General features: G+C 42.2%; 1 protein-coding gene across 4 annotated transcripts in view; it reads left to right on the top strand.

Annotated features, from left to right (window-relative positions):
- The window catches only part of dlg1a (discs large MAGUK scaffold protein 1a), a 123,576-nt gene that overhangs the window by 84,829 nt on the left and 22,563 nt on the right, over positions 1 to 16,184 (top strand). Inside the window, exon 1 of one of the 4 annotated variants that reach the window (XM_078258458.1) lies at positions 771 to 926. The exons of the other annotated variants lie outside the window; for them this stretch is intronic. Coding sequence (XP_078114584.1) covers positions 896 to 926 — 31 coding nt within the window. The 5' untranslated portion in view covers positions 771 to 895. Of the gene's footprint in view, positions 1 to 770; positions 927 to 16,184 lie in introns of those variants that run through there. 4 annotated transcript variants of the gene reach the window in all.

The following is a 16,184-nucleotide window of genomic DNA, read 5'->3' as shown; positions in this document are numbered from 1 at the left end:
AAGGTTAATCTAAAACAATGGCGTGATTCAAAAGTGGACCCACTAGTATTCAGGTTTTATTTCGTCAGGTCAGGACAAGGCTCTGTGCTGAAGAATAGTGAGAGGAGAAGAGGGAAGTCAGTCAATTGGTCAAGTGTATGTATAAAGCCTTCAAACACTTATGAAACAGTTTGTTGATGATTTATCAGGTTTGGTACTTAAATGACCATGAGAGTGAAGAGTTTGAAGAGCATGAAAAAGACAGCAGGTATTCTATGATAAATGAATTGAGTCAACAGTTTGAATCTGGAGCATCGGAGGAGGCAACTGAAAAAATGTGAGTACGAGCACGTACTCTCAAAGTGTCAGCACCGTTATTTTACTGGGGAGAACTAGAACATTTGGAAGAAAGCAGTGGAGGAGTAGTCTGGCTATCACCAGACCAAGCAGGAGTCTGCTCTGTATTTTCTACTGCACAAGAGGCGTGATCAACAGGCATTCAAATGAGTCTGTACGCAATTGGATAGTCCTTCAACCAATCAGACCAACGATCCGGGTGACGTAGCAGCGACAGTGGCATCAACGGGTTGCTTCGCTTCGGTGGCCGCTATGTTGAATGTAAACAAAAAGCTGCTTGGTCGCTTCTCTATCGTCATCGTGTTAAACCCGCCAATAGCGCGCCAGGTGGATAAGCCAGTTTGTTATTGGTTACCACAAAATTATAACGGAAGCAGGATAGATAAACGTACAGGTTTCCAGCCTGAGCTGCAGGGCGAAATCAAATCACCGGCAGATAGGGCTGGGTTTACCCAGTCTAGTGGAGGAGTTTAAGGCAGAAAATAACCTAGACACAATGCAGAGTAATTAGAGTTGAGGTAAATGCATATGGAGATTGGTCTTCCCAGCCCGGCTATGGATGCAAATGGATGTGAAACTCCCAGAAAGGGGTAAGAGTCATTAAGATGTGGAAGGCACTGTCAGGACATAATGAAGTTCTCCAGCAGCTAGCGTATGCAAATGTATTCAAATCTCATGGAAACAGCATAAAGTAGGGATATAATCATACATCATGCTGAAACTGACGCATGTAATTCCAAAAGGTCGTACAAGCATGATATATGGATTATGCATTCTAATTTCAAAAGACAAATGTTTAAATAAAGATCCTCAATTAAGTTTATTTTCTCTATCATGATGTAGGGTAAATTGATATTGCAACAAGAAGGAAATACCACACGCTAAAGGTGCTTAGATCAAACAAGCAAGGAAATCCCTCATTTAAGCAATTAAACAAGCAATTAAACAGTAGTTCCTTTGATTTTCAATTATAATCTGTGACATTTAATATTCTGCTTCATTAAATAGCTGCAACCTGTTCATGAAAGCTCTTGCTCTAGCTATAGCTCTGCTTAAATTCACTGCAGAGAGACCGTTGTCTCTCGAGCGGGGATTCTCAAACCTAAGCGGTCTGTAGAGAGTTCATAAGTGCAGTGACTTAGAAACGTTGGGTGCACATGCAGTGACTTATGAACGTTGGGTGCACACAGCTGGATTATGGTCATATGTTGTTTGCCTGGTGATTGGTCGTACCTGGTTACTCCTTGGGCAGAAATACCAGCAAGAACAGCGGCGCATTTCACAGGATTTTGTTGGTGTCCGGGTTAAGTAGGATCAGCACCATGGACAGCGCCCTAAGATTTTAAAGGAATACTTCACCAGAAATCAGAAAGGGTTTTAATGCCAAGTATGTTTTTTAACACATACAAGGAATTTGTTTTGGTGTTGTTGGTGCACGTCACACATTCTTTAGATGGAATATTAAACAATATAAGTATAGGTATAAACAATGTGTCAGGGTGGTTTCCGGGCCTTGTTAATAAGGCTAGTGGCGGAGGGGAAAAAGCTGTTCATGTGACGTGAGGTTTTGGTCCTGATGGACCTCAGCCTCCTGCCAGAGGGGAGTGTCTCAAAGAATTTGTGTCCAGGGTGGGAGGGGTCGGCCACAATCTTTCCAGCACGCTTCAGAGTCCTGGTGGCGTATAGGTCCTGGAGCGGCGGCAGATTGCAGCCAATCACCTCTGCAGACCGAATGACACGCTGCAGTCTGCCCTTGTCCTTGGCAGTGCTAGCAGCGTACCAGATGGTGATGGAGGATGTGAGGATGGACTCAATGATGGCTGTGTAGAAGTGCACCGTCATTGTCTTTGGCAGGTTGAATTTCTTCAGCTGCCGCAGGAAGTACATCCTCTGTTGTGCTTTCTTCACGAGGGAGCTGATGTTCAGCTCCCATTTGAGGTCCTGGGAGATGGTAGTTCCCAGGAAGCAGAAAGACTCCACAGTGTCAGTTGTGGAGCCACAGAGGGTGATGGGGGCAGGTGGGGCTGGGTTCTTCCTGAAGTCCACAACCATCTCCACTGTCTTTAGATCATTGAGCTCTAGATTGTTTTGCTTGCACCAGGTCACCAGGTGGTCAGCCTCCCAACTGTAGGCGGACTCGTCACCATCAGAGATGAGTCCGATGAGGGAGGTGTCGTCCGCAAACTTCAGAAGCTTGACAGACTGGTGGCTGGAGGTGCAGCTGTTGGTGTACAGGGAGAAGAGCAGGGGGGAAAGAACACAGCCCTGGGGCGATCCGGTGCTGATGGTCTGTGAGTCGGAGACGTGTTTCCCCAGCTTCACATGCTGCTTCCTGTTAGACAGGAAGTCAGTGATCTACCTGCAGGTGGAGTCAGGCATGCCTCACTGGGAGAGTTTCTCCTGGAGCAGAGCGGGGATGATGGTGTTAAAGGCAGAGCTGAAGTCCACAAACAGGATCCTGGCGTAGGTTCCTGCGGAGTCCAGGTGCCGGAGGATGTAGTGGAGGGCCAGGTTGACTGCATAGTCTACAGACCTATTGGCTCTGTAGGCAAACTGCAGGGCGTCCAGGAGGGGGTCAGTGATGTCTTTGAGGTGTGAAAGCACAAGGCGACGGGTCTGAAGTCATTAAGTCCTGTGGTCCTTGGCTTCTTGGGGACAGGGATTATGGTTGAGGTCTTGAAGCAGGCTGGCACGTGGCATGTCTCCAGTGAGGTGTTGAAAATGTCTGTGAACACTGGAGACAGCTGATCAGCGCAGTGCTTCAGGCTGGATGGGGAGACAGCATCCGGTCCAGCGGCTTTCCTGGGGTTCTGTCTCATAAAGAGTCTGTTGACGTCCCTCTCATGGATGGTGAGAGTCGTCACTGAGGTGGGTGGGGGGGTGGAGGGGGGGACCTTTATGGAGGGCATTGGTGGGGAGGCCCAGGACCCTGCTGAGGTGGGGGAGGTGGAGGTGAAGCACAGTGGCTGTAGCTGTAGGTAGGTGTCGTGGGGGATGGTGTCAGGACTGTCCTTTTGTCTTTTCAAATCGACAGTAGGTGTCGGTCATTGAAGGAGTGGGGGGTTTTAGGCTTATAGGTGGTGATCTGCTTATAGGTGGTGATCTGCCTAAGTCCTTTCCAGACAGTCGCAGAGTCGTTAGCTGAAAACTGCCGTTGGAGCTTCTCAGAGTACCGTCGTTTAGCCTCCTTCACCGCCTTGCTAAACTTGTACTTCGACTCTTTAAATCTGTCTTTGTCCCCACTCCTAAAGTCTCCAAGGACAATAACTAGGGAGTCCAGGTTGGTCCGCTCCACACACAGTATCTGGTCGGCGAGCATGCGCTGTGCGTCCTGCACGTTGGCTTGTGGTGAGATGTAAACACCGACCACAATGACTGAATGGAACTCACGGGGTGAATAAAAAGGCTTACAGTTTATGATGAAATATTCCTGGTCAGGAGATCAATGCTGCTGGATCACTGTCACGTCATTGCACCAGCCGCTGTTGATGTAAAAACAGATTCCTCCACCTTTAGTTTTGCCGGAGAGATCCGTGTCTCTGTCCGCTCTGAAAAGCTGGAAGCCTGCCAGCTGCAGCGCAGAGTCCGGTATTAATCCACAGAGCCATGTCTCCGTGAAGCACAAAAAGGCAGATGAAGAAAAGTCCCGGTTTCTCACCAACAGCAGTTGTAATTCCTCCAGTTTGTTGGGCAGTGAGCGCACGTTAGAGAGGAATATTCCCAGGAACGGTGTGCGTAATCCTCGCTGGCGGAGACGCACAAGCGCACCGGCCCGTTTCCCTCTCCTCCGGCCCCTCGCTGCGTGAGCAAAGGTGAGCGCACCTTTAACCAGAATGTCCAAAATTTCCAATCTTTGAGTATCCCAAATTTACCGCATGGAGGCTTCAAAGCTGTCCAACTGAAATCACATTTAGCCATCCCTTTTTCAGTCAGCATGTTTTATAAATGTGTCTATTAAAAAGTAGAAAGTTTTTTTCATTTCAGCTGACATGAGTGGAGTGTCTGTGTTTGATTGACAGTAGCTAGTAGGCTGACCTCTGCCAGGAAAACAAGAGACCATGTTAATAAACTTGCTGTAGTCTACATGTCATGGGTAGACAGCATGTTGTTAGTGATTTTGAAGAGTAAGGACCACCCCGACATGCTGTTAAATGTGCTGCAGCTGAGCAGCTAATTGGCTATATTGCCTGCAAACTGAGGTTAGCAGTGCACTTGTTTTGATGCTCGTTTAACAAAGTGCAGGAGAAGACCTGCAGGAGGAGACTTTAGTAGGAAAACTGATCTGCCTCACGATAGAATGCTAACACTACTTTATGCAAAGATTTGATTGGCTGTAGAGTAGACAAAGAAAAAAAAATCAAAGAAGACAACCCTACCCCTAATTATCCACTCCTGAAGTGTAATTCATTTCTCTGCTCTTATGTTTAGTATCTTCCGAAAAGTTCTGTCACAAGTAACATATTAACTAAGTATTGGTGAAGCAAGGCTTGTTTTGAACATACTAAACTATATATAACAATAGCAGAGAAGCTACTGAAACAAATTTAAAATGTTTGGCACTTTATTTCCACAAATCCGTAACACCATTGGAAGCCTCCGCAAAGGAGCAAGCTTTTCAAAGATTTATTTTCACTTATGCCAAAAATTATGAATTTTTTCTGTTCATTTAAAAAGTAAAAAAAACTAAAAAACTTTATTTTTTGTATCCTGCAGGTGCTCGATTATTCAAAATGTGAAAATGGTTTGATGTTCTTTTGGTTTGGCTTGGCCCAGCTCTATTTCTGTTTGGTGCTATATATTTTCCCTGCTCAAACGTAAAGAACCTAGATGTACTTTGGAATTGAATGATGTTAAGCTAAACTGCTGGCCTTCAAAATGGATAGGTTAGTCTAAGATTGTTTGTGCGTGTGTCTGTGTGTGTCGTGACTCTCATTAGTCACTGTTGAATGAACTCTATATCAAACCTTCTGTCCATGCTGGGCTTTGGTCAGCACTATGGGTGTGTGTGTGTGTGTGTGTGTGTGTGTGTGTGTGTCAATCTGAGGTCCATGTTTGTCCCGTTCCCATGCCGATAGCATGTGGTGACATGCAGTGCTCCCTCTGTTTCACACACACACTTCCTGCCAATGAGAGAGGAACTCATAATGACCTCCACCAGGAGAGGAAAAGTGTCTTTCTCGGCATGTGTGCAGGTCTCCTCCTGTTATTTATATTAAATATGGAACCCGGTGTACCCAAACACAACACAGCTCGGCACAGTACTGAACTGCTCCTGTGTGTGTGTGTGTGTGTGTGTGTGTGTGTGTGTGTGTGTGTGTGTGTGTGTGTGTGTGCGTGCGTGCTTGGGCAGAGACAGTTGATTTTAGCTGACGCAGCAGATATAGATCTGTGTTTATTTGAAGTACAGCAGATGGAGAGTGTTTGTCATACTGCATTGGTACTGCCAACATACCCCATCACGTTTCAGGCTATTTTAGGCCAATTTTGTATATCAGCCCTGTGGCTCCAAAATGTGTTTGTCCACAAATTCATATGAATAAGAATAAACTTCACTTAAAATGCATTTTAATGAATTAGGAGCAATTTATGAGCACATTAGATTAACAGATTTAATTTTCCAATTAGCCAATTAATGAAAAACAGACTTATTTTCTTTTATATCATCTATAGTATTTGAGCCTGTGATTCCAGTGCATTCAGTGTTTGTAATGTACTTACAGAGGCTTTAAAATGTGAGCAGCATTTGGGTAAGGAGATGTGAATGGAGAAAATGAATCCTATTCTCAAACTGTAGTAAATCATTGTCCAAATTTCCACTCATCAAAATAATCCAGTTTATGAAAATCTGTCCTCATTTTTGCAGCCACCTCACTTACAAATAGTGTTACGTTATCAAGAAAGATAACGACATGCATGATAAAGTTTTGCACACTAGCTCTGAACCCAAAATGTGGAGATCACAGCGTTTGTAACTTTAACGTTACCCTTTATCAACATGTTTCGTTTATTTAACACTTATCAAACAAGGAGCATTAGTTATTTGGTTATTAAGGTAGTAAAACACATGACTGGACAAGGAACCTTTCAAACATTAGCACAACATACTTAAAAGAGTCCTTCACTGATTTAGTATTCTTCTCAAACTAAAAAAAGGATCAAAATTAATGTAGTAGAACCCGAGATTTTGTCATTATGTTTCACGCATTCTTCTTCCTTGTCAAATCCTGGTGCCTATATTACCCACAATACAACCCAAACACTGACACTTCGCCAAAGGACTTGGACCCCAAAGGGAGTGTTATGCTAATAGTGGCTAATGTAGCCCTGAGCAGCTAGCCTTAGGCAGAGATGGAGCAGGCTACAGAGTTCTGGTAAGCTCACATATTTCTTGCTCCAAACCTCCAGACTCAAGTGAGGCAATTTATCAGATTTAGCTCAGCTCCCCCTGGATTCACAAAAGGCTATACTATAAACTTTTTTTTTTTTTTTTTTACATATGCAGTAACGTTAGTAACGTTAATCCCCATCACCTGTAAACAGCCTTTGATATGTAAAATAGGTAGAGTCGCTTGTTTAAAGCGAGAGATATAATTACAGGATAACGGCACAATGAATATCCTTTCATTTCCCACATCCTGGCCAGATGCTTTAACGACATAATCATTAGGTGACCTGACAGAGCTAAAATGCACAGTACGTAACAGTGAAATGTCAGTGTCACACGAATATCTAGCTATCTAAAGTTAGCGAACATTAGCCACAATAAGCTAATGTTACTGGTTGTACCAGAGCCAGTGAAGTTGTAGCAGCAAAACCTCTGAGTGTATTGAATTGAGCACAGGTGTGTTTTTTGCTAATGAACTAAAATGTTCATTTGTAAAAGGAAGATTGTGTTATTCCTCTTTCAAAAGTTGCAGTGTCACTTTAAAACAACAAAGCTTTTTTTTCCGACATAAAAACATGTATAACTAAAGAAAATTAGACATGCAGTATATAGAAGAATAAAGCATCAAAAGGATATGTTAATACCAAATTATTAAAAACACTATCAATGTATCACCAATAACAGCGAATCCTAAACAAATGCCACTCAGGCTGCCTTGTAGCTTAGCTAAGTGTTGCAGCTTCAATTCCCAAGTACCCAATACAGATGATCAGTAAATAAAACTGGATGTTAAAAAACCAAAATGTCGCAGTATTGACTTTTAAACATTATCTCCTCCCGTGCCATAAGTTTCCCAATGTGGGACTCGTAATGCCTGCAGGTTGACAGCAGTATTAGTCACCAGGATTACACACCACCGTCACAGACACACTGTCACATACTGTACACACACAACACACACAGAGGCGGTGTCTGTCAGCAGTAATACTGAGGTGATGCAGAGGATTATCTTCACTTCTGTTAGCCTGCTTATTACACTTTGTGTGTGTGTGTGTGTGTGTGTGTGTGTGTGTGTGTGTCTGTGTCGTGCACTAGTTGTTAAGTAGAAGATTAACAGAAACTTCTATCTCTGAGCTTTCAGACACAAAGTTGTGGGAATATTATCTGCTGAATTACATTACAGTAGAACATGCAGTAGGCTGCTTTCCTTTCTTTTCCAACATCACTTTATGTATTGCTCTGTTCTTTCTTTTGTGCTCAATTTCCTTCCTCTCCTTCGTCCCTTTCCTTCCTTTCCACCTGTCAGCGCCTCCTCCCTATAGTGTTACTGGTGTCTGTGGTAATGGTCTGACTCACCACCCACACAGTGTGATTTGGGGGATTGGAGGCGTCACTTGTAAAAGGAAGGTGACAGATTTCCAACGTTCTGCCGCTTCACTGTCTAAGGCATTCATTAGCTGTTTTTTTTTTTTACATTTAAACTTGAATTCAGGACATTTCTCTCTTCTTTATTTTCCCTTTTCCGGTAATTTTGTATCTTCTCTCATCTCCTCTGCAATCTGATCCCGTAATCAATACCAATATAGATTACTGTACTGTATCATATCAATTATAGATGAGCCTCCTCCAGCAATGCTATTTTTAGAGCCACATCGATTCTTGTACACGTTAACTACCAAGTGGAGGATCTTTTTTATTCAACTGATCAGACATAAGGGGTATATGTGTAAAAACACAAGAGGGACATCTCACAAGAGGATTTTGATGACTTGCATGCTTCTTTTAATACGTCTAGTCATGTACATCCACTAAATGATTAAAAACTTGTGTAAAATGTGTAGCGCACATAATGTGTTGTAAATGTAGATAATGAAACTGTATTACCCCCTTGGAGGAATACAATTTTTGCAACAGTAATAGTATTCACGCAGGAAAATTGAAGAAATAAAACGAAAGAATACTGAGTTAAATTTAAAGGTGTGCTGTGGCATTTTCTTGTAAACAAAGTTAGTGTTACTCAACAAAAACACAATGTGTGTATCCATGAGGCCTGACACGTTTCCTTGTTCATAAAATATCTGCAAACCCGATGCTTTGAATATTTTGAAATTGTTTACAGATGTGTTCGCCGGCTTACATTCTTCTTCTTCCCTATCTTTACTGACACATGGCTACATACCTTCTCTGCACATTACCACCTCCAACTGTCCATCGGTGGAATTGCGTGAACTCAGCTGCAGGTATCATGTGCATGATACATACCAGATGGGGGCACACTCATGAAAACATTGCTCCATAGTGCTACCAGTGGTCAAAAACTCCACAGGGTACTTTTAAATGTAACATAAGCAATACAAAGTAAAAAAAATATATTAAAGCAGCAATGACATGAAATAGGACATAAAAGCCATTGTCCTTCCTGCAGGGAAGTAAAGAATGGGCAATAGTATGGGTTATCTACAGTCCATACATGCTTCTACAAATATAGCTCTGATTCAATATTAGAAAAGGTGATCCAAAAGCAAAATATTGGTGCAATGCACACAACCCTAAAGATGAGATAGCACTGAAGCTGCACAATGCAGAAAAGGTCTCTGCCAGCTGCTGAATGGAGGAACAATGCTACTCTAGGGAGAGGAGAGGAGAGGAGGGGAGAGGAGAGGAGAGGAGAGGAGAGGAGAGGAGAGGAGAGGAGGAGAGGAGAGGAGAGGAGGAGAGGAGGAGAGGAGAAGATAATGAAGGAAAGAGGGAATATAAGCCCCAGAGCCATTAGTCTCTGTCATCACCCCTCCCCCACCTTTTACTCTCTATATTCTCTTCTTCTCCTCCCCTCTTCTCCCTTTTCTGTGTCTCTCTCCAGTATGGCTTATCTTGTCTGTCTGTCTCTCTCTCTCTCTCTCTCTCTCTCTCTCTCTCTCTCTCTCTCTCCTCTCTCCATCTCTCTCTTGCTCCTTAATCTGATAATGCTTCATTGAGGTGATATGTGTTGACAGGGATCAGTTAGATGCTGATCACGTGAAACTTCATGTGTGGTGATTTCGATGTGTGATACTGTATCAATCCCGGGGAGTTTGATGTCCAGAGAAAGAGGCAGAGATAGAAATGTGTCTTTGATTGAAGGAACTATGGAAGCCTATAGCATAACCTGCAGACTTTGACTTGATAAAAAAGTTAAAAAAAAAAGAAAAGGGAGAAAATTAGTCTTTAAATAGAGACAGAAAAGTGGAGATAGAGAGAGGATGAGTGACAGATGGAGACAGACATAAATCATGCCGAGCAGAAAGAGTTTAAATGCTTAAATGAAGGCAGATGATAGTCCCTTTTTTTGCTGTTTACATATACAATGATTGGAAAATCCATTTAAGGAATTTGAATTGAGGTTTTAATTAAGCCTCCCAAAAATAAATATTTGAAATGCTTGGTCAAGCTTTAGCCTGTGTGTGTGGCATGCAGATTGATTCCCTGGGCCAAAGTAGGGCAGGAGAGCCTGGCATCGACTCAGCTTCCTGCATGAGTGACCTGAGGAAACAGTGTGTGTGTGCGTGTGTGTGTGTGTGTGTGTCTGTGTGTGTGTGTGTGTGTCTGTTGGTGAGTGTATGTGTGTGCGCGTGCATGTGTGTGTCTCCGCCCTACAGCAAGCTGCTGTCAAAGAGGGGGAGGAGCAAAAGAACGCACCAGCGAACGAGAGAAAGAGAGGAGTGTAGTAGAGAGAAAGAGTTAGCATCTGTTGTTTCTGTGGCAGCTGAGCAACACTGGACTGATTTTAACACACACAAATACACACACACACACACACACACACATTATTCTCTCTGTGCCACACAACTACTGCATACCTACACACACTTCTTTTCACACACACATTCACATCTTTCTGCTCTGGCTCGCTCACATGTTGGATCCGATGTGGAGCTGGCGTTAGATCTTCTCCATCATCTCTCTCTCTCTCTCTCTCTCTCTCTCTCTCTCTCTCTCTCTCTCTCTCTCTCTCTCTCTCACTCACACTCACACTCACACACACACACACACACACACACACACACACACACACACACACATATCTCTGTTTCACACACACACATTTTTTTGCTCTCATTCACATACCGGGACTCTAAGCAGCAAAACCCCACTCTCACACGCACAAACACTTATCCGAAAGCCACCGTACTGGCATCACATCGTGCGGACGTTGTTGAGCCTGCCTGTCTACCAGCAGCATGTGAGTACAGCTGAGCGGGAGTTTGGGAGAGACAGACCTGAACTGATTTACTTGTTAACATCCTGCCTCTTATAACACCCTGGCATGGATAACAGTTTAACCCTTAACAATGCCTTTGGTGCAGGAAGTGTTTTGGGGAATTATGCTAAAGGTAATATTGGACTGAAGAAGACAGATGATCTGGTGACACGGTTATCCCTGTGATGACCAGTGATGCAGCATTAACAAGTTGGCTGCGACACTATCTTTGGTCTAATGACTCTCACAGTGTAAGAAATGATTAGTGATGTGGAAACATCTGTGGTTTAATATCAACAGCTTTTGTTCTCTTGCTGTGGTACTTTTGCTGTATCGCTGGATTTGTTTTTTGAGACTTAGAAAAGGTGATCGCGACTGCAGCTCTGACTTCTCAACACTAGCACACTAGCTGTGGTCTTAAAGCAGAAGATGATCTCCTACTCTTCAGGACTCACTTATATCTTAGCTGCAACACAGTCTTTGTTTTCAGCGTTTCCTCTCATTGATAAACTGTTGCCTTTATTCTTTATTCCACTGTATCACATGTCTTTCTGCGATACATCTAAACTCAGTAACAGTCATATATCTGTTTCCTCTCCTTCTCTTCATATTGTCTTGTTTTCTCCCTACCTCCGTGTCTCTTTGTCTTCCTGGTAATCCCATAATGCTGCATTGAGGCAATGTGTGTTGACAGAGACGGTTAGATGCTGATGATGTTGACGAAAGTTCACATGGTATCAGGTGATGTTGATGTGTGTGATCATTCTATGGGGTGTCCACTGAGACAAACAGAAATAGAAGCTATCAATTTGTAATGGCTTAGAGCTGAGATTGAAAATGCCAGACTGAGGGCAGCAATGACATTATTTAAGGTTAAAGCAAGAAATGAAATTCTCAGCAAAAGGGCATTTTGATCCCAAGATTGGAGGCAGTTTGTGCTTCTATGTGTGTAAGTGTTGCATTGTGATTTGTTTCATGCTGTCTGCATATAACATTTAGCATTGGATGTAGCAAGTTCAATACTGGACACCTGCAGGTGAATCCTCTTGTCAACTAACAACCAATCCATCAAAGTTCTTTTTCCAGAACATCAATGAAATGAAAGCATGTGATTGTGGTACTCTGAGTAGTGTGTGGCTTAGAGCCGATTTAGTACAGTTTACTTGTTTGTGTCTGTGAGCGTCAATGTATCAGATTAATAAACTCTTTGGGGAAAATCAGAGTTGATATCAGGGTGTTGTAGGCTGGTTTTTGACCGTGTTCCGAGTGTGTATTCAGAGAGGTAAACAAGGTAATAAAAACAGAAATAGGGAGAAAAAAAACAGGAACCGTCTGGAGATACCGCAGGTTCCAGGTATGTGCGTGTGCGTGTGTGTGTATGTGTGTGTATGACCGTGTGTACCTTGAGTATGATTGAATTACTCAGGGTTAATTAGATTCTCTATTCCTCAGCAATGGTTCACACACACACACACACACACACACACACACACACACACACACACACATACACAGACAGACATAGGGGCATCCTTCAGAAGGGCTTTTGCAGGCTTATTGCCAGTGGCGTAGTCATCCGTGTGTTAGTTCAGAGGTTTCTGGGAAGCTGTGTGGTGTTAAGTAGACTAGAGGACAGTAAGGTAAGGATTTATTACACACTTATCTGTTGTTTGTTCAGCCACTCTGAATTAAAAATATAAACGTTTACTGACATTTTGAGAGAGCAACCTGTTTGATAAAAGTATATATTTTTTTAAGAAGCCTAAATAAAAAAGCAACGAATGCACATTAGAGAACACATTACTTCATTTGTATTTCCACTTTGTGCATTTCCATAAATAATGTACATTTATAATTAAAGAGGCACAATGACATTTTTATGACCACTAGAAAAACTAAAGTGTTTTTGCAGCATGTAGCAGGAGGATACTAAAAAAGCTCAGGGCTGCTTTGCTGAGTGTGTGAGCAAATTATTGCACTTTGCATTGATTGGCCAACTGGTTGCTCTCTCACAATTAATTACTTGTCATTCAAGTGAGATGGGGATGCAGTTCTTCTTGGCAATTAAAACTGAAAGTGCTGAAAATGTATTGTTTTATTTGTGTAAAACATCAGCAAACATATTTGTAAAATTAGAATTTGCGCAGGTTTGAGGATGAAACCTAAACCTAAAAAATATTCACATGTTGCAAGATTACGGTTGCTGTTTTTCTGTTTGCATTGATTCCAGCTTAGTGTGTTTCCAGTAGGTTAGGTCCAGCCAATGAGTAAATATGAGCTAACTAATAACTCTTGCACCAATGATGCCGTCACACCACTGCTGAGCTGCTTGAACGTCACCGTGTGAACTCATGTGCATGTGTAATGTGTCGCGTGCTCAGCGCAGACTTGCCTGAACCTACTTGTTTTCCACCTACAACACAACATGTGTTACAACAGTATTATGTCAGTTCTCCTCACAAAAAAACAACTCACTTTCAAATCATTGTTATTCTTGTGGTTAAACAGTAGGGGTGGGAAAAATAATTGATTCTTAGATGCATCACGATTCTCTCTAGAATGATTTGATTATCAATTCTGATAAGTTAATAATCGATTTAAAAAAAAAAAAATGTGTTGATTTTTATCTTCAGACAACTACAAATCAAAAAACAGAGTGACTGAAAGAGGATGGGATAATAAATACACATAAATAAACAACTTAGAGTTTAGGCAAGAGTGCAGAAAAAAAAACACACAAAAATGGCCATACAAATTTATTTTTGTATATATATACACACATGATTTGATAAGACATACATAAAATAATTAGGAAAAACACATATAGGCTGTTCATCTACTTTATCACATTACATCTGACCACCTCATGTTTCATGTTCTAAGAAGCCGATTATCCACCTTTAAACATGACTGAGCCTCTGACATGGCTTAAGCATGGAATGACTACAAAACAAATACCTCAGTAGACAAAACATTTCATTAAAACTTGTGTGTGACAAATACTGTATATGTCAAAATCTAAGCTTTGTCTAACTGCTTTGTCTAGGAAGTGATCAGTAAACTGAGTAGCAAACTCAGATTTATATGTATATTTTAAAAAATCACGCATGGAAATTTACATAAAGAATTTGATGCATCGAGATGGATCGATAATCGGTTTAGAATCTAACCGTTGAATCGGATTCGAACCGTGAGGTGCCAATCGATTCCCACCCCTATTAAACAGTATGTTTGACAAAGACTGAAACCCAATTTTAGTTCTATGATAGACTTATGAAACAAGTAGTGAAGGAAATGGTTGATAGCCTCATTCCAGACCTCTGAATCTCTGCCCAGCATTTCAAACTTGTCTGGTGTTGGGCCCATTGACTGCCTGTTATGACCTAAGTAGTATTCTTACTCCTCCTATCCAATCAGTGACACCTGATCCACAAACAACAGGCCATTCGCTTGCTTTCTCAGCCAGATAAACCAGTTATTTCCATGGACACTGCAGGATGGATTTATCTTAATAAATACATTCTGATATCTGCATTCATGAATAACAAAACAGCTGGCATGCATTTGTAACCACAGATTTTGGGCGTTCAAGTGATGTATCTGAGTCTCAAACTGGCTGTGTGTGTGTGTGTGTGTGTGTGTGTGTGTGTGTATACGTACAATTTTGTACAGTGCCTTGCAAAAGTATTTACCCCCCTTGGCTTTTTACCTATTACAGCCTATAGTTCAATGCTTTTTTTAAATCTGAATTGTATGTGATGGATCAGAACACAATAGTCTAAGTTGGTGAAGTGAAATGAGAAAAATATATACATAAAACTATTTTTTAGAAATAAAAACTGAAAATTGGCATGTGCGTATGTATTCACCCCCTTTGTTATGAAGCCCATAAAAAGCTCCGGTGCAACCAATTACCTTCAGAAGTCACATAATTAGTGAAATGATGTCCACCTGTGTGCATTCTATGTGTCACATGATCTGTCATTACATATACACCTTTTTTGAAAGGCCCCAGAGGCTGCAACACCTAAGCAAGAGGCACCACTAACCAAACACTGCCATGAAGACCAAGGAGCAATCCAAACAAGTAAGGGACAATGTTGTTGAGAAGTACAAGTCAGGGTTAGGTTATAAAAAAATATCCAAATCTTTGATGATCCCCAGGAGCACCATCAAATCTATCATAACCAAATGGAAAGAACATGGCACAACAGCAAACCTGCCAAGAGACGGCCGCCCACCAAAACTCACAGACCGGGCAAGGAGGGCATTAATCAGAGAGGCAGCACAGCGACCTAAGGTAACCCTGGAGGAGCTGCAGAGTTCCACAGCAGAGACTGGAGTATCTGTACATAGGACGATAATAAGCCGTACGCTCCATAGAGTTGGGCTTTATGGCAGAGTGGCCAGAAGAAAGCCATTACTTTCAGCAAAAAACTAAATGGCACGTTTGGAGTTTGCGAAAAGGCATGTGGGAGACTCCCAAAATGTATGGAGGAAGGTGCTCTGGTCTGATGAGACTAAAATTGAACTTTTCGGCCATCAAAGAAAACGCTATGTCTGGCGCAAACCCAACACACCACATCACCCAAAGAACACCATCCCCACAGTGAAACATGGTGGTGGCAGCATCATGCTGTGGGGATGTTTTTCAGCAGCCAGGACTGGGAAACTGGTCAGAGTTGAGGGAAAGATGGATGGTGCTAAATACAGGGATATTCTTGAGCAAAACCTGTACCACTCTGTGCGTGATTTGAGGCTAGGTCGGAGGTTCACCTTCCAGCAGGACAATGACCCCAAACACACTGCTAAAGCAACACTTGAGTGGTTTAAGGGGAAACATGTAAATGTGTTGGAATGGCCTAGTCAAAGCCCAGACCTCAATCCAATAGAAAATCTGTGGTCAGACTAAAAGATTGCTGTTCACAAGCGCAAACCATCCAACTTGAAGGAGCTGGAGCAGTTTTCCAAGGAGGAATGGGGAAAAAATCCCAGTGGTAAGATGTGGAAAGCTCATAGAGACTTATCCAAAGCGACTTGGAGCTGTGATTGCAGCAAAAGGTGGCTCTACAAAGTATTGACTTTAGGGGGGTGAATAGTTATGCACATTGACTTTTTCTGTTATTTTGTCCTATTTGTTGTTTGCTTCACAATAAAAAAATATTGTTACATGTTCTGTAAATTAAATGACGCAAATCCTCAAACAATCCATGTTAATTCCAGGTT

This window comes from Sander vitreus, chromosome 9 (genome assembly GCF_031162955.1).
Source record: "Sander vitreus isolate 19-12246 chromosome 9, sanVit1, whole genome shotgun sequence".
NCBI classification, from domain to species: Eukaryota; Metazoa; Chordata; class Actinopteri; order Perciformes; family Percidae; genus Sander; species Sander vitreus.
The sequence above is the reverse complement of the archived record's forward strand: the minus strand, read 5'-3'. Positions and strand labels throughout refer to the sequence as shown.